The sequence below is a fragment of the Ranitomeya variabilis genome, chromosome 1 (assembly GCF_051348905.1).
Source record: "Ranitomeya variabilis isolate aRanVar5 chromosome 1, aRanVar5.hap1, whole genome shotgun sequence".
Lineage (NCBI taxonomy): Eukaryota > Metazoa > Chordata > Amphibia > Anura > Dendrobatidae > Ranitomeya > Ranitomeya variabilis.
The window spans coordinates 446105651-446124769 of record NC_135232.1 but is presented as its reverse complement, the minus strand read 5'-3'; the positions used below and the strand labels follow the sequence as shown (position 1 = coordinate 446124769).

At 42.6% G+C, this 19119-nt stretch overlaps 1 protein-coding gene across 4 annotated transcripts in view; it reads left to right on the top strand.

The window, feature by feature from the left end:
- Nucleotides 1–17643, top strand: part of DENND4C (DENN domain containing 4C) — a 186574-nt gene extending 168931 nt beyond the window's left edge. For all 4 annotated transcript variants that reach the window (XM_077249748.1, XM_077249757.1, XM_077249741.1 and 1 more), the window contains 5 exons: nucleotides 1877–2122; nucleotides 2275–2392; nucleotides 6027–6180; nucleotides 6266–6330; nucleotides 15519–17643. In XM_077249748.1, the coding sequence (XP_077105863.1) occupies nucleotides 1877–2122; nucleotides 2275–2392; nucleotides 6027–6180; nucleotides 6266–6330; nucleotides 15519–15655 (720 nt within the window). In that variant the 3' untranslated portion in view covers nucleotides 15656–17643. The remainder of the gene's footprint in view (nucleotides 1–1876; nucleotides 2123–2274; nucleotides 2393–6026; nucleotides 6181–6265; nucleotides 6331–15518) is intronic.
- Nucleotides 17644–19119: the final 1476 nt, after the last annotated feature.

Below are 19119 nucleotides of genomic sequence, written 5' to 3'. Positions count from 1 at the left end.
CACTTTGTTAAACATTTTTGCAATTAAAGTATTTTTCATTTACTAAATAAAAATAATCTTTCCCTCCATTTCCCTATTTTTTTATTTTCTTGCATTATATTTTGTGTTCTCTAAATTCTGTCTTTTATTTTTGGTACTATATTACCCAGACTTTCCTGCTATTGCATTTTCCTTGGCGAGTGTTTCCATAGGCACTTTAAAAGGGTTGTCCCTCGAACAAAATACATTTTAATCAGTATATCTTGGACCTTCACGACATGCGCTGTACTAGTACTGCGCATGCCGTGTCTACCCGTTTGATGTGGGCTCTGGCGCTGAGCCCACATCAAAGTCACGACATGTCAGCTGTTTTGTACAGCTGACATGTGCGCGTAATAGCGGTGGGTGAAATCGCGATTCACCCGCCGCTATTAACCTGTTAAATGCCACTGTCAAACGCTGACAGTGGCATTTAACTACCACTTCTGGCCACGCGGCCGAGAATGAGCGCATCACCGACCCCCGTCACATGATCAGGGGTCGGGGAAGAATCAGGATGGTAACCATAGAGGTCCTTGAGACCTCTATGGTTACTGATGCAGGCCTGCTGTGAGCGCCACCCTGTGGTCGGCGCTCATAGCAAGCCTGCAATTCAGCTACATAGCAGCGATCTGATGATCGCTGCTATGTAGCTGAGCCGACCAGTGGTGCCAGCTTCTAGCCTCCCATGGAGGCTATTGAAGCATGGCAAAAGTAAAAAAAAAAAAAAAAAAAAAAAAAAAGAAGTTTTTAAAAATAATAAAAAAAAAATATAAAAGTTTAAATCGCCCCCCTTTCGCCCCATCAAAATTAAAGCAATAAAAAAAAAATCAATCCTACACATATTTGGTATCGCCGCTTTCAGAATCGCCCGATCTATCAATAAAAAAAAGTATTAACCTGATGGCTAAACAGCGTAGTGAGAAAAAAAAATTTGAAACTCCAGAATTACGTTTTTTTGTCGTTACGACATTGCATTAAAATGCAATAACGGGCGATCAAAAGAACATATCTGCACAAAAGTGGTATCATTACGCATCAAACGTCATCTCGGCACGCAAAAAGTAAGCCCTCACCCGACCCCAGATCACGAAAAATGGAGATGCTACGGGTATCGGAAAATGGCGCTTTTTTTTGGGGGGGGGGGGGTTTAGCAAAGTTTTGAATTGTTTTTCACCACTTAGATAAAAAATAACCTAGACCTGTTAGGTGTCTATGAACTTGTAGTGACCAGGAGAGTCATAATATCAGGTCAGTTTTAGCATTTAGTGAAGCTAGCAAAAAAGCCCAAACAAGTGTGGGATTGTACTTTTTTTGCAATTTCACCGCACTTGGAATTTTTTTCCCGTTTTCTAGTACAAGACATGGTAAAACCAATGGTGTCGTTCAAAAGTACAAATCCCACCAAACATAAGCCCTCACATGACCATAATGACGGAAAAATAAAAAGTTATGGCTCTGGGAAGGAGGGGAGCGAAAAACGAAAACACAAAAACGAAAAAGGGGCCCGTCGGGAAGGGGTTAAGAATTATTCCACAATTGGATGTGGTTAAAAAAAAGAACAATGTTCTTTTCCTCACATAATCTTATGCTTCCCTGCTATTTACTGTTATTTTCTGCGTCCGACCATGTAGAACGCTTTAGTGACTATACTGGTGACACGGCAAGACCTAAAAGAGAACGCGTCTGGTGAAATACAAAAACACTTTCTCCTGTGATAAAACAAACAGGCAGGGAAATGTGTTCACTCACACAAACAGCTGAGTGTCACCAGTGTATACACTTATACTTTCTCCCCTGGCTAGAAGCTTTACATGGTGGGACACTGCTTTAAATATACTTTCAATTTTTTTTATAGGATCCCTTGGAAAAGAGACACAACCCTGCCCCTGTTTCAGTCCCATATCTTAGTCCTCTTGTACTACGCAAAGAACTGGAATCATTGCTGGAAAATGAGGGTGAGCAAGTTATCCATACATCCACATTTATAAATCAGCATCCAATCATATTCTGGAACTTGGTATGGTACTTCAGGAGACTGGATTTACCAAGCAATCTGCCTGGACTTATCCTGACATCTGAACATTGCAATGGAGGTGAACAGGTGTGTTAATACTTAGCTGCTGTTGTAACTTTTTAATAATGAAATGGAAATGGCAATGTTTTACTTCAGTCATTATTTATAATGCACTCTCTATGAACAAATTTTAAACTCAACGTTCAATGGATAACTTGACTTTTTTTTTTTTTTTTTAGGTGCCACAGTCATCACTATCCCAAGACAGCAAACTTGTCTACATTCAACTTTTATGGGATAATGTCAACCTCCACCAAGATCCTGGAGAGGCTCTTTATATGAAATGGCGGACTATAGGTAATATTGTTTAGTCAAAATGTTGGTAATATATGTTCAGCTGTTTCTTTTTTCTTTTCTTTTTTTTAACAAATAGCATTTTAATGGAAACAGCTTTCTAAATGATAAGGTTGTTTATTTTTTTGTCAATTTGCATTTTAATACTGAAAGCAATATTCCTTTTTTATTTTCACACAATCCTGGTTGGTGGTAGTAGTAGTGATATTTTTACATGTTATTGGTAGAATTGTAGTTAAATTTCCGCGCTGCCGCTAAGTTGAATTTCAGGAGAGTATAGTTGATTCACAGTGGTTTTATTCAACGCGTTTCAGGGGTCTCATGCCCCCTTCATCAGGAAATACCACACAGAATATACAGGCATCACAGGTATAAATAGTTTTGCTAGGTTAAAAAAATGAGCTCCACCAGGTCAGCTGACTCAGTGTCAAAGTTCAATGATAACACACCATTAACAATTCAAACGATTAGAGAGGTATATACAATGACAAAATACAATGACTTCTTTTATGTTTCTAGACAATAGTTCCAAATTTGCAACATTAAGGAGGAAATTAAAAAAAAAAAAAAAAAAAAAAAATCTCTACTTAAATGGACAAGAACCTGTAAGAAAAGGAGCTACTCCAGTTCAGAAGCGAATGCCTTACAGATGAACTACCGTGTGGAATCAACAAGTTGATATTTTCTTATTGTGAATCCATTGGAATCTTTACATTAAATGTGGAATAAAATCATGTTTTATTATTTTCCATTAAAAAATATAAATATATATATGAAAATTAATTTGTCGTGGTTTGGGGTGATCTAAAATTACGAAAATTATAATTAGTGAGTTTAAAATTGCGTCATGTACATAAGAGTAACAATTTAAGCAGCAAACCAGCGCTCTAAGTGAGCGCAGAAACAAAATGAAAGTGACACTTCACCTGTCCAAGGACCAATAATAGATATATTTAACAAGAGACAATATAACATTGCCAAGGGAGGGGAATGAATGAATACACAGCACTCGGTGACCTCAAAGAACAGCAGATAAACTGGGACGCCTGGCAGCAGAGAAAAGGATGATTGAGTTAAGTGCTCCTGTCGGGAGGGGTCATTACACCCTGTGAAGCTGCCACAATCAGCACCAGCTCCCTGGATTTAATCTCAAGAGTCAAAAACCATTATTCAGGACACAGTTGTGATGGAGACAATTTGTATGTAATAAAGGAGTGAAAACGCTCCTCTCCAGGGCAGACTCAGACTATGCCCACATGAGGAGTTTGAGGAAATTACAACTAAACATATCAATGAATGACTCCAAGATAATCCTAAATGAAAATGTAAATTTAAATCTTAAGTGGCTCACAGCACAAAGGATTAAAAAATCAATCATAACTATACAAATAAAAATATAAATATAGATATATCAATAAAAATATAAATATAGATATATCAATAAAAATATAAATATAGATATATCAAATTCATAAAAAAGGGGGGAGGGCTACACATTCAGATAAAACATTGGTAGTTTCTTTAAATATATATAAATAAATAAAAATATAAAAGTGAGGGGGTGGAGAAAAAAAAAAATGTACTATTCAGATGAAAACCTCAGTTATTTCATTTAAGCCTTGTGGTTTTAGGCTACCTAATTTGTTTCTGCGCTCACTTCGAGCGCTGGTTTGCTGCTTAAATTGTTACTCTTATGTACATGACGCAATTTTAAACTCACTAATTATAATTTTCGTAATTTTAGATCACCCCAAACCACGACAAATTAATTTTCATATATATATTTATATTTTTTAATGGAAAATAATAAAACATGATTTTATTCCACATTTAATGTAAAGATTCCAATGGATTCACAATAAGAAAATATCAACTTGTTGATTCCACACGGTAGTTCATCTGTAAGGCATTCGCTTCTGAACTGGAGTAGCTCCTTTTCTTACAGGTTCTTGTCCATTTAAGTAGAGATTTTTTTTTTTTTTTTTTTTTTTTTAAATTTCCTCCTTAATGTTGCAAATTTGGAACTATTGTCTAGAAACATAAAAGAAGTCATTGTATTTTGTCATTGTATATACCTCTCTAATCGTTTGAATTGTTAATGGTGTGTTATCATTGAACTTTGACACTGAGTCATCTGACCTGGTGGAGCTCATTTTTTTAACCTAGCAAAACTATTTATACCTGTGATGCCTGTATATTCTGTGTGGTATTTCCTGATGAAGGGGGCATGAGACCCCTGAAACGCGTTGAATAAAACCACTGTGAATCAACTATACTCTCCTGAAATTCAACTTAGCGGCAGCGCGGAAATTTAACTACAAATCTCCTTTTGAAGACATTAATTTCTCTGGTCGGTGAAGACCTGTGGATCTGCAGCAGCCGCTATCTACATGCTCTAATCTCATCCTAACCAGGTGAGCAAATTTGGTGTATATTCTCCTCTATGTAACGTGGATAAGACCCTATTGCGCTTTTTGTCTCCCCATTGTTTTGCAATAATTGGTAGAATTATCACTTGCAATAAATGGTTACTAGTGATGAGCTAATATACTCGTTACTCGAGATTTCTCGAGCATGCTCGGGGGTCCTCCGAGTATTTTTAGTGCTCGGAGATTTAATTTTTCTTGCCGCAGCTGAATGGTTTACATCTGTTAGCCAGCATAAGTACATGTGGGGATTCCCTAGCAACCAGGCAACCCTCACATGTACTTATGCTGGCTAACAGATGTAAATCATTCAGCTGCAGTGATGAAAACTAAACCTCCGAGCACTAAAAAATACTTGGAAGACCCCAGAGCGTGCTCGAGAAATCTCGAGTAACGAGTATATTCGCTCATCACTAATGGTTATAGTTTACTCTAAGCTTGTTATATGTTTCGCCTAAGCTTTCTCACGGAGTGATCGTTAGAAATACATTTAATCTACTCTGAACCAATGAGCACTGCCATTGTAGAAATGCTAATTACATTTAGATGCCAAGTAATTATTATACTGTATCTGTATACAAATTATAGAGCACAAAACCTAGAGGCATATGAGGGCGAGTGGAAATGTGTGCGTTCCACAGTGTAATGCATGCAATCAGTGACAAATGTGCCATCCCACAGGAAGTGACACTCAAATGTGTGGCGAAATGACAAAAGCTCTTCATGGTGGAGCACACGTCACCCAATGATGCGTGTGCATACTAAGAATATACAGGGCCCACTATTATATGGTGCGTCCAGTTCAGCAAAGCGGGTCTCCATCCGGTTTCTTCCTCCCCAATCCCTTTGACTCGCAGGTCTCTTCTTATGTGCAGTCAACTGGAGCTGGGCAGAAAGTGAAACATGTTTGCTCCGAGATACCGCAGCGCTCCAGAGTGACATGTGCCTGGCTGCAAGCGTGTAGTCCGTGTCTGATTCATGTGGTCAGTGGCTCGGGTTTCACAAATCTAAACATTTTAAGGGTTGAAATTAAGTGCCCATACATTAGGAATTGGGAGCAAAGGAATTGATTTGCTGTTCAAAGAAAACCCGTTCTGAATTGTGGAAGTCTGGAACATTTCACTAATGGCAAACATGATGAAACATCAAGGGTTTGGGGGTTTTTTTACATTGTTTTGTACTGATCTATAATATTTATTCCTCTCTTAAAGAATCTATAAAGAAGACAGGAGCTCCTGTACCCAAAGAATTGCAAGATATCTGTCACTTGCTTGAGAGCATAACACTCAGTATCCAGCACAATGATGTTCTTAGGCCTATTAGCTTGTTGCTGCAGAAATATACTTCAGCCAGCAAAAGGCAAAGGTAAGGCTTGGGATCGTCTTTGCTGGTGACCCTATAGTATCGTATTGAATCTTACTGTATATGCTTACTTATTTTATCTCTTTAGGAGCATTTACAGAGAAATCCTATACCTGTCTTTGATTGCTCTTGGGCGAGAAAATATTGATATTGGTAAGTACAGTTTGAAGTTAGTTTATTGGGAAGGGAAAGCGGATTCCTAGAACAGATTATATGCAATTGTATTCAATAGCTACACAAACTAAGGCCATAAAGACCAGGCCTGCAAAGGCATTAATGACCACTTTTCTCAGTTTTTTTTCTATGCTTTTTTTTTTTCTCGGGTACATTTTTTTTTGTGTCCAATTTGTCCCTCAAGAGATCATAAAAGATCTTTGTGGAAATTTTTTTTATTTCCTTATATTATTCAATTTTTCCATAAACTTATCTGGGAATTCCAAAGTAGCTTCAGTTATCCCTGCCCTGCAGTGCTCTGTGACTGGCAGAGCTGATCTGGGTCTACATGGATCCAGCATCCTTGCTATGATGGCAGACAACTGGGGATCTTGTGATCTCCAAGTCCTACATAATGATGAACAGTGCTGATACTTGTGTACATTACATATCGCGCCTAGTGTATCAAGTGCTACGTGGCCTGCGAAATAGAAGATACAAGTAGTGATGAAGGCTTATGCTTCCTCCAGAGTTTCAAACCACCAACCTGGTCCTAGATTTCAGGAGCTTTAACCTCACTCCGCAAATTTACGTTAGCATTAGGCTAAAGTCCCTGACAAGGTGCAGTAATTTAGGTTATCATGTATCGTTAAAATATATTTTGAATGTCGGGGGCGTGTCCTAGCTGGCCATGTGAGTGGACACAGGGAAGAGTGCTCCCGCTGCTAAAGGGACAAATATCCTGTGCAAATGTTGATTACCGGACTTTTTTGCCACAAACCGGTTAGCTGAAGGTCTGGGGAGCAAAGCGGTGCTGAGTGGTGGATCCGGCATCAGAGGCAATGACCAGACAGAGGCAGAAGGATGCAGGTGCTGGCGATGCAGGAGCCAGCCAAGATGGCGCCGAGGTCAGAGAAGAAGCTGTCAGGGAGAACGCCGCATGTCAACGGCGTATGGAGGTGGTGGCGAAGCTTAAGCAGTATGCCAGAGTGGAAGCTGTGGAGGAGGCAGAGCAAGGAGCTGGAGCTGATAAGGTGGAGGAGGATACAGTCCTGGCTGCACAGCATGAGGTACAGAGTGGGAAGGAGAGAGGCAGCATGGTGGGGGCAGGGGGGGGACCTGAAGGCTTAATGCAGAAAGAGGAGCCGACCCTCAGAGACGTTGTTGTGCTGATATCCTCGTGCCAGCAATCCTTGAATTCCCTAGCCCTGCAGATGCAGGAGGTAAAAGGGGACACAGCACAGATTAATGCAGCCCTGCAAAAGATGGACAGACGTATGGGAGCGGTGGAGGAGAGGGTGAGCACAGCAGAAGACCACATAGTTAAACTGCAAAAAGCTGAGAAAAAGTTCGCCCAAGCAATATCAGAGCTCGCTGCCAAGAATGAGGATCTGGAAAATAGATCCAGAAGTAATAATATACGTATAGTGGGGCTGCCTGAAAAGACTGAGGGGAGAAACCCCACAGAGTTTATTGAAAGCTGGCTGCTGGAGAAAATTGGGGGCACAGTGCTGACAAAAGTATTTGCTGTTGAAAGAGCGCATAGGGTCCCACCGCAGCCCCCTGCCCCAGGAGCGAATCCCCGTACCATGCTTGCCGAAATACTGAACTACAGGGACAGAGACATTATCCTCAGAAAGGCTAGAGAAATGGAGGATCTGACGGCTGGAGGTCAAAAGATTGCCATCTACCCAGATTATTCTGCTGCAGTTCAGAAACAACGGATGAAATTCACTGGGGTTAAGAGACGACTGAGGGAACTAGGAGTGCAATACTCTATGCTGTTCCCCGCAAAATTGAGACTGGTGGCTTTTGATAAGACCCACTTTTTCCTGACACCAGAGGACGCTACCCAGTGGATTGATACTAATGCGAAAAAACTTAAGGGAAAGGGCGATTGACATCTCGGCATGATCGGACAGGAGTTGTTTCTCTGTTGCTGGAGGAGGGATTTGTGTTTAATGGCACATTGGTTAAAGGGTTGAGCAGCTGTTGAGGGCTCGGCTGGGCCATATTGAGTGATTGACCGGAGGGGATAGTAACGATTAATAAGTATGGGGGAGGTGGGTTATGCCGGGTACTGCAAATTGGTTTGGTAATTTCTCTATGTGTTTTTTAAGTTGGAATGTTGGAAAAAACAAAAACTGGGGGAAATTCGGATTGTTACTGCAGCGGGAGGCGCATGGAGAGGGTTAAGTAAGGGAGAGTGTTCGCAATGGGCGGTGGAGCCCCACTCTTGATGAGAGGTAGAATGTGTTGAATCGGGTGGGTTAGGGGGGCAAGTTGGGAGTTGGTAGGGGGGGTGGGAGGGATTAGACAGCTCATACTTGGAAAAGTGGATACTATAAAGGATGATGATCCGTATGATGGGGGACCGCATTAAAATATTGAGTTGGAATGTAAGAGGCCTAGCGGATAAATCTCGGCGGGCGGCAAGTCTGCAGTATGTTCGAGAACAGAGGGTCTCAATGATATGCCTGCTGGAGACACATTTAGTGCGGGAAAAGTTGGATGTATTGAACAGGCGCTGGATACAGAGGGCATACCATTCTACCTTCTCTACGTACTCTAGGGGTGTGTCGGTGTTGGTACCTGTGGGAGTGCAGTATGAAGAGGTGATGGTATCGGAGGATGTGGATGGTCAGTATGTGGTGGTGCAATGCAAAATAGATGGAGTGTTGATGTGTATAGCGGCGATATATATTCCGCCTCCATACTCAAGTAAGAAAATTAGAGAGGTGCTGGAGGGGGTGGAAAGCTGGGGCCCGATACCATTTCTAATTATTGGGGATCTTAGTAATATATGTGATGACTTTTGGGATAAAAATAAAAACTCCCAGAATAGGACAGTGGGACACATTACTACGTTTGGGACTTATATTCGTGAAGTGGGTATGACTGATCTATGGAGAGTTAGGCATGTTGGGGAAAGGGGGTACTCATGTTATTCACCGGCTCATGGTACTCTATCCAGAATTGATTTGGCACTGGGCAACCGTCTGTTGGACATGATGGTAGGGGGATGTGAGATATTTGCCTAGAGTCCTCTCGGACCATAGTCCAATTGAGGTGGAGTTTCGGCCGATGGGGACAGGGGCCGTGAACAGGAGAGAGTGGAAGATTCACCCTTAAGGTACCTTCACACTGAACAACTTAACAACGATAACGATAGCGATCCGTGACGTTGCAGCGTCCTGGATAGCGATATCGTTGTGTTTGACACGCAGCAGCGATCAGGATCCTGCTATGACATCGTTGGTCGGAGCTAGAAGGCCAGCACCTTATTTCGTCGCTGGATCACCTGCTGACATCGCTGAGTCGGCGTGTGTGACGCTGATTCAGCGATGTCTTCACTGGTAACCAGGGTAAACATCGGGTTACTAAGCGCAGGGCCGCTATTGCCGATATTTACCCCGGTTACCATTGTAAATGTAAAAAAAAAAACACTACATACTTACATTCCGGTGTCTGTCGGGTCCCCCGGCGTCCGCTTCCCTGCACCTGCACTGTGTCAGCGCCGGCCGGCCGTAAAGCAGAGCACAGCGGTGACGTCACCGCTCTGCTTTAGGGCCGGCGCTTACACAGTGCAGGGAAGCGGACGCCGGGGGACCCGACAGATACCGGAATGTAAGTATGTAGTGTTTGGTTTTTTTTACATTTACACTGGTAACCATGGTAAACATCGGGTTACTAAGCGCGGCCCTGCGCTTAGTAACCGATGTTTACCCTGTTTACCCGGGGACTTCTGCATCGTTGGTCGCTGGAAAGCTGTCTGTGTGACAGCTCTCCAGCGACCACACAACGACGAAACAGCGACGCTTCAGCGATCGGCATCGTTGTCTATATCGCTGCAGCGTCGCTTAATGTGACGGTACCTTAACTGGCTGCACAGTATAGATCTAGATAAGATAAAACGGGAGTTGGTGGAATTTTTTGAGCTGAATGATGGGAGTGTAGATGCTCTTACTGTATGGGAAGCCATGAAGGCGTACTTAAGAGGGCTGTTGTTTAGAGACATTAGTAGATGTAAGCGGAAGTCGAGAGAGGCAGAGATTGATGGGTTGAGGGCAGCGGAGGATGAGGTGACACTGGGTACTGGGAGGCTGGGAAGAGATTAAAGGCAGCTCACAGTCATCTGGAAGAAATTTTGCTGGGTAAAGCTGAAAGGAAGCGGGAATTCATGAAGCTGGCTTATTATCAGGAGGGTGAAACTGTAGGTCACATGCTGTCGCTGGTGGCTTCTGCACAGAGAAGTACTTCGTTTGTCCATTCTCTGGTTTCCGGAAGTGGTACGAGTGTCTCTGAGACTCCAGAGATTTGGGAGGTTTTTGCGGATTTTTACGAGGACCTATATTCCTCTCGGGTGGATGGGACGGTGGGAGACACAGTGGCGTTCCTTGAGGGACTGGAGCTCCTGAGGTTGAGTGATGCAGATAGAGAGGGCTTGGAGGCTCCTATCACGGAGGAGGAACTGGCATTACAGTCTATGGCTAATGGGAAGGCGCCTGGAGTAGATGGGTTTCCTGCTGAGATCTATAAACATATGGGGGAGGTGCTAATTCCCAGATTAAAGGCGGTCCTAGAGGAGGCTAAGACTAGGGAGTGTCTGCCTATATCCATGAGAGAGGCCATAATAGCGGTGATTCCTAAGGAGGGGAAAGACTTGGGGCAACCTGAGTCATACCGGCCAATCTCCTTGCTCACTGTAGATGTCAAGATTCTAGCCAAGGTGTTGGCGATGAGGTTGACAAGTGTAATCTCCGGCCTGGTGCACCCAGACCAATCTGGCTTTATGCCTGATAGATCCACGGCGGTCAACCTACGGAGGCTATTTATGAATCTGCAGCTTAGGTCTGATAACTGTGGCCAGAGAGTTATTGCATCTTTAGCCGCCCATAAGGCGTTCGACAGTGTGGAATGGGGATATCTCTGGCAGGTGTTGCAATATATGGGGTTTGGCTCGCGGTTTGTGTCCTGGATTCGGCTGCTGTATTCGCAGCCGATGGCCAGAGTCCGGGTGAATGGGGAGTTATCACGGACTACACAATTAGCTAGAGGGACAAGGCAGGGGTGTCCGCTCTCTCCTCTTTTGTTTGCTCTGGCCGTGGAGCCATTGGCTGCTAAACTTCGACAGTCTGACGAGGTGTCTGGGTTTAAATATGGGATGATTGAAGAGCGAGTGGCGTTGTATGCGGACGATATTCTACTGTTTCTAGCTGACCCGGTTGCTTCCTTTGGGGGGCTATTGGGATTATTGAAAGATTTGGCTCACTGTCAGGACTGACGATAAACTGGAGTAAGTCTATTTTGTTTAAAGTGGACGACGTAGGAGAGGAGGGGAGTGAGCTGCTGGAGGATGGGCGACTGAAGGTGGTAAGTCAATTTAAATATCTTGGGATATGGGTATCTATGCCGGTTATGGATTACATACATAGGATTCCGACTCCGATCTTAGCTGTTCTTAAGGCAAAAGTGGATGCTTGGGTTAAGCTGCATTTATCTGTGGTGGGCAGGGTGAATCTTATCAAAATGATTTTGATGCCGAAGATTCTGTATGTTCTTCATAATGCGCCAGTTTGGATACCGCACGGGAAATTTCAGCAGATTAACTCCCTGTTCTGGAATTTGGTATGGGGGAGACAACATCCACGTATCAGACTGGAGACACTTCAGCGACCCAAGGAAGATGGGGACTTGGCATTGCCTAACCCTGAAGTATATTTTCTTGCAGCCCGGAGTCAGCACTTAAAGGGCTGGGTGCATGAATGGTTGTCCGGGGCGGTACAGCAATTAATGGAAAAGATGACAAAAAGAAGGCCAGCAGTACAATGTCTGGAGGATGGCTCCCTGGGGGCTTTGGGGAAATTGTATCCGACTATGTTATTGATATGTAAGCTGTGGCTCCCTGGGGGCTTTGGGGAAATTGTATCCGACTATGTTATTGATATGTAAGCTGTGGGGTAGACTAAAACATATACGTGGGATTACGGGTCTGAACAGATTCTCCCCGCTATGGCATAATAATAATTTAATGGAGTTTGTGGCAATGGGGGTACTACCAGAGTGGCAGGCCAAGGGGATTCAATATGTCTATCAGATAATTGAGCAGGGAGAGTTGAAATCCTTTTCCCAATTGCAGGTGGAATTTGATCTCAGGCCTGCGGGGGAATATCAATATTTGCGGATGAGACACGCATTTGGAGCTCAGAATAGGGATGGAAGCATCAGAATTCAAAGGGATATAGTGTTAGGGTACCGTCACACAGTGCAATTTTGATCGCTACGACGGTACGATTCGTGACGTTCTAGCGATATCGTTACGATATCGCAGTGTCTGACACGCAGCAGCGATCAGGGATCCTGCTGAGAATCGTACGTCGTAGCAGATCGTTTGGAACTTTCTTTCGCCGCTTGATCACCCGCTGACATCGCTGGATCGTTGTGTGTGACAGCGATCCAGCGATGCGTTCTCTGGTAACCAGGGTAAACATCGGGTAACTAAGCGCAGGGCCGCGCTTAGTAACCCGATGTTTACCGTGGTTACCAGCGTAAAAGTAAAAAAAAACAAACCGTACATGCTCACCATCTGATGTCCGTCCGGTCCCTTGCCGTCCGCTTCCCGCTCTGACTGTCTACCGGCCGGAAAGTGAGAGCAGATCACAGCGGTGACGTCACCGCTGCACTCTGCTCTCACTGTACGGCCAGATCTGTCAGAGCAGGAAGCGGACGGCAAGGGACCGGACGGACATCAGATGGTGAGCATGTACGGTTTGTTTTTTTTTACTTTTACGCTGGTAACCAGGGTAAGCATCGGGTTACTAAGCGCGGCCCTGCGCTTAGTAACCCGATGTTTACCCTGGTTACCCGGGGACTTCGGCATCGCTCCAGCGCCGTGATTGCAACGTGTGACCGCAGTCTACGACGCTGGAGCGATAATCATACGATCGCTGCGACGTCACGGATCGTGCCGTCGTAGCGATCAAAATTGCACTGTGTGACAGTACCCTTAGAGTATGTGTGTGGTGAAGGGACTACTGGGGGGGTTATTTCCACTCTTTATAAAGACTTGTTGCACACTTTCCTGTTAAGGTTTCCAATACTGGCGAGAGCTAAGTGGGAGAGGGATCTGGGCCCAATGGAGAATGAAACTTGGGAGTCGGTGCTGGAGTGGGTTCCACGGCTGTCTCTGAGCGAACCGTATAGGCTGTCACAGCTTTATGTAATACACAGAGTTTACAAATCTCCGAAGGTGGTAATGTAAGGCAGGCTTGCGTGATGATTCTGAGTGCCCGAGGTGTAAATCTACAGATGCAGATATATTTCATATGATGTGGACGTGTCCGAGACTGGCTGCTTTTTGGTTGGTAGTTTTGAGTCGTGTGGAAGGATCATACAGATGCACGGTGCCAAGGGACCCGATGGTGTGCTTGTTGGGGGTGCGTGGATGAGATTGGATTGGATAACAACCTGAAGACAGCTATTGCCAGATTGCTGTATATGGCCCGGAAGGTAATAGCGCGAAATTGGATTAAGGACGAGTCGCCTTCAAGAAGAGAATTCCTCCAATATGTGAAGCAGGGCCTGAAACTGGAAATGGGGTTTTATCAGAAAAGAGGGAAAATTGAAATGTTCAATAAGCTGTGGTCTCCGTGGCTTGCCATGGGAAAGGTTTTTTATAGAGACCGGGTGAATCAAGACCCTGAATTGGTGAAAACATAACACGTGGCCTATGGTCCTAACTGAGGGGATAGTCATCCTATAGATTTGAGTGTGGAGCTATTAAACAAGGTGGGCTGTCTTATTGCGGGGTTCTTTTGGGGGGAAAACTTTGTACTGAAAACAAGAATGTAACATGTCAATTGTAATGTTATTCTTAATAAAAATTTATTTGAGTTAAAAAAAAATATATATATATATTTTGAATTTTTAGGGTATGTGCACACGTAGAATGGTCCTCTGCAGATTTTTCCGCGGCTGATTTGATAAATCTGCAGGGCAAAAACGCTGCATTTTTGCTGCAGATTTATCGCGGATTTACTGCGGTTTTTCTGCGGATTTCACTGTGGTTTTACAACTGCGGTTTTCTATAGGAGCAGGTGTAAAACCGCTGTGGAATCCACAGAAAGAAGTGACATGCTGCGGAATGTAAACCGCTGCGTTTCCGTGCATTTTTTTCCGCAGCATGGGCACAGCGTTTTCTGTCTCCCATAGGTTTACATTGTAATGTAAACTCATGGGAAACTGCTGCGGATCCGCAGCATGTGCACATAGCCTAAAAGTTTGAATTATTTTTGCTGTTGTCCACTTTCATCATTAGGGAAGTGGACAACTTATTTTACTCTAAGGATCAGTTATGGACTTTGTAAAAGGCTTACTCTTAATTAAACCTTGCATGCAGTTGGGAGATTTTGGTGCCACAGTTTGAATACTGGTAAATGTGTGAATGGAGGTGTCAATAAACTGCTTAATTAGGCATAGGGAGGGTGATTAATTATCACAGGATAGGAGCGAGTTTATTTAGAGAGCAAATTTTGCCTATTTCACCTGTAGAAACCGCTCTGCCAAAAACAAACTGCAAAAGTGCTGCAATTCTGTATTTAACAGGCACTCAGAGATTATAAAAACGCAATAAAAAATGACTATAGATTCTCCTCCTGTTCCTGCAGTTTGTAGACTGCCCCACAGGCACCACTCTCCTCCTTCACTGGTCCTATTGTGGAAGAGGGAGGAGTCACTTCTATATCTCAGCCTGGATTGTGGCTGGAGTCTACATTGGTCTTGTTTTACAGCTCAAAGCTCCATCTAAACTGAGAACACCATTTGAAATCTAATCGGAAGTGAGAGCTATAGTCATACATCCAGCTCTTACTTTAACCTTCTAAGTAATTCAGTTCTGGCTGGCTCACGTCAAGAGGTGCCATCTTGGTGTTTTACAACTGAGATTCTTATCTTTAAAACAAGCTCTAGCACTAGCCGCGACTTAGCCTGAAATATAGTTATACATATCTTGGCAACTGATGTGCCTTCGTGTGAGGACATGTATGAGATCCTTGGCAGCGAAAAGATCAGAGCAGTACTTTTGTGTAAACAGACCACGCTTGGTCAAAGATTTGTGATTTGACTTACAAGTTCATGTTTGCAGGCGTCAAGAAAGCTAATATATTTATGTTTTGGTATTTTTCATTTAGAGGCCTTTGACAATGAATACAGAATTGCTTATGAGAAACTTCCTTCTGAACTTTTAAAGAAAATGCAGAAGATTGATGTGCCTCCAAGCAAGAATGTTGAATGCTGTCGGAATATCTTTGGGCCATCCTTGATTTGACCAAGACTTTGAGAAGAATTCTTGGGTATCATTCCATGGATTTAATCCAGCCTTATACATTACACCACTGCAAGTCATAAATAATGTATGCCCCTCAGCCCCAAACTGTTGGATTCTTTAACCCCCATGGATAAGGATGTGTGTGTTTCCTCCACTACTGTTTTTATTCTCTAGTTGCTTTATTATGGACCTAGGTGGAGTTATGACTTCACTTTTATCTGTGGCACCTTACAGTTCGTTGGCTAATTGCAAATTTACACATTTACCATGCATTTCAAGTGTGGATCATCTCCAAAAGCATTGCAACCAGCTACTTGTAAGCTCTACTAGGAGTATACAGTCTGGCTGCAAGTTCTTTTCTTTCTTTAACGTATGTAGTATATGCAGACGAATGATTAGCGATGTCTCATAAAATGTAATCTGTCTACTACACTGCCAAGTTTGTGTGTTCTCCAGTTTTCAACGTATGAGCTTTTCAGATTGACTTGGTTTAAAACTGTTGCTTTCGATTAGTAGCTTCAGGCAATTCTGCTAACCTTCTGATTACTTTGTAGATTTTTAGTGGAACATGTTCTTCCTCTCTTTGACAATCTTTCAAAAATTTGATGACAACCACCCTTAAGAACACGACTTTTTCTTGCAGGCAACCCATTCAGAAAATGTTTGAGGGGCATTTTATGTGCTACATCACTGTTTGAACCAAACTTTTTTTTTTTTTTTTTTCTTTCTTGAAGAACATTGTTGAGCTGAAATAATCAATTTATCATGTTTATGTCATGATGATATAATGACTGTCAAGCCTTATTGTCTGTTTTCTAGCAGCAGATAGCACCCACCAAATTACTGACATGTCCAAACGTTCTAAGCATAAGGTAATATTGTCCAGGACTTTATCAATTCATGACATTTATAAATCAACTGAGAGCAAATGTTAATCCTGGCCATGAAACCTGTAAAACTGTTCCTTTTTTGGCAGTTTACAATCATTGAAGAAATCCTCTTATTGACTGTTATGGAGAACACAATATATTTCACCATTAATTACATTGTAACAGTTGGTAGCAAAAGATTTTTATTCTCCTGTCCAAGGCTCAAATCTTCTCTTTCCTTTTGGTGTTTAACATATTGTTGCATATATTTAGTATTTACAAGTGTTAGGAACATTATTCATTCTACCTTAAAAATTGGAGCCGATAACATCTGGGAGTGAATAAAAGCCCCCATAAACATAAGGTGGCTATTGTTCGGCTGGCAGCCATCTCTGCCGACTCTCCCATACACTAGTGCTCGTTCAGCCGAGCGCACCTGAGTTTTCTATGAGAAAGTCGCCCCCCGACTTATCTCTTGGAGAACAATGTGATTGGCAGTCCAAAATTGGACATGCCCGGTTGGCATCTCCTCATACACATTAGATTGTCAGCCGACCTCGTGGATATCGTTATAGCAGACATTAGTCTAATGTGTATGGGGCTTTCAGTCAGCCTGGAATAAGGTAAAGTTTTCCAAAGAAGTCTTAAGCTCGGATAAAGAAAAATGTTAATCAGGTCACCATATCATCAGATAGGAAAAATCCAATTTGTCCTATACATTTTTCCCTCAAAAATATGAAGTTCTGGAAGCCCTTGTCATCAAGTCTCCTTAAAAGTCTTGCTAACTTGATATCAAGTTTCTAAAAAGCTGTGATTCCGTCATGGATTATAATATAACCTGCGCGGAATCTCATATTTCATACAAGTGCATGGAACGTTTCGTGACTTGCATCTTTTATACCCCCATCACTGCAGTAATTCTAAATCCTTGCTGTAATTTTTTTTCTCTTTAATATCACCAAGTGACCTTTTGTTATAGAAAAATAGAACATTGTTGCCTTAAATTTGTACATGCTATATGAGCGAGTATAGCATTATAAAGCCCATCGCATTGGGTGCCTCTAATATCCAGCAGTACATTTTTTTACATGTACACTATCTATACATTTAATCCAAGGATTACAGAAAGGAAGAAGATGCAAGCAATCGCAGTCCTGTTGATGGCGCTCAGTGCGATACATCCATGCCATGTACTGCACTATTGTCGTCGTCACACACTACATACTGTCTAGTCTTTCTTTGGACACTACAGGCAAACATTGTACCCCATGATTTGCAGTTAATTAAAAAGTAAACGTATGTTATTAGCTGATAGAACATTGTATATGTTTAACTTAACCATTGATGGACTGGACTGGTCTGGAGGTTAGTTGCATACTAGGAAGCTTTACTGTATGACAGGCTTATGTCTGAGTATTACGTATAATGAAACATGTTGATTTTCTCTGTACTTTTATTATGGGAAGAATGAATGTAAATTACTCTGGGGGCAGGTCAACTTTTAAAGCTGGGGCTGCATACAGATTTATGACAAACCACATCAACAGGAGGTTCAGATGCAATTTTTTGTATAATTATTTTGTCCATTACTTATGTGCAAGTAAAATAAGAAAAGCTTATACTCTCCTCCTGCACTGTCGCCATTACAGCGATGTAGGCACCACGTGTCCTGGCATTCATGTGGCAATCTGCAGTCGCTGATGGAACATGAGACGACCCTTTTACGGCTGGTTTCACATTTGTGTTGGGCAGAGCTGTGGAGGGCTGCATACTTCTTCTGTAAAGCCCCGCCCACTGCCACACCTCTTCCTTTCAGCTCCGCCTACATCTGCATGCATCCTGTGTACCTATCTTTAACATTGGGTGCGCAGGCCATGTGGATGCGTCCGCATGCGTCATTTTGACGCTGCGCCGAACGCAGCATGTTGCATTTGTTGCGCTTGCCGCAGCGTCAAAACAGCGCATGCGGATACATCCGCATGGCCTGTGTACCCAATGTTAAAGATAGGCGCACATGACGCATGCAGATGTAGGCGGAGCTGAATGGAAGAGGTGCGGCAGTGGGCGGGGCTTCACGGAAGAAGTAAGCAGCCCTCCTCAGCTCTGCCCAACACAAATGTGAAACCAGCCTAAGTCTGCATGTAGCCCCAATTTAAGACTAGAGATGCATCAACCTCCATTTGGCTTTATTCGCTAGCTGATTTTTGTCGTAATGCAATAATACTCCTGGGTTTGTATTGCTTCGAAAATGTTACTATTCTTTAGATGAAATATCTATAGATCTTTAATTTCATCATTGACATTTTCATTCAAAATTTTGCTGACATGACTTCTAATAGGCTGTAGTATATATTATGTATTATTTACATTTATGAATCAAATATTGTAAACCAACACTGAATTTATACCCTAATTTTATTGTCAATCATATCCGCTTGCTTCATTACTATGTATCCTTATATTAATCCTGCAGTAGTAATATTTTGCACAGGACACAAAGTAATATTAATGTTCAACATCTGTCAGCAGCATTTCAACTCCAAAACTATTTACTTGTGTATGTAGGTCATTCAGATACAAGTCTAGCAATACCAT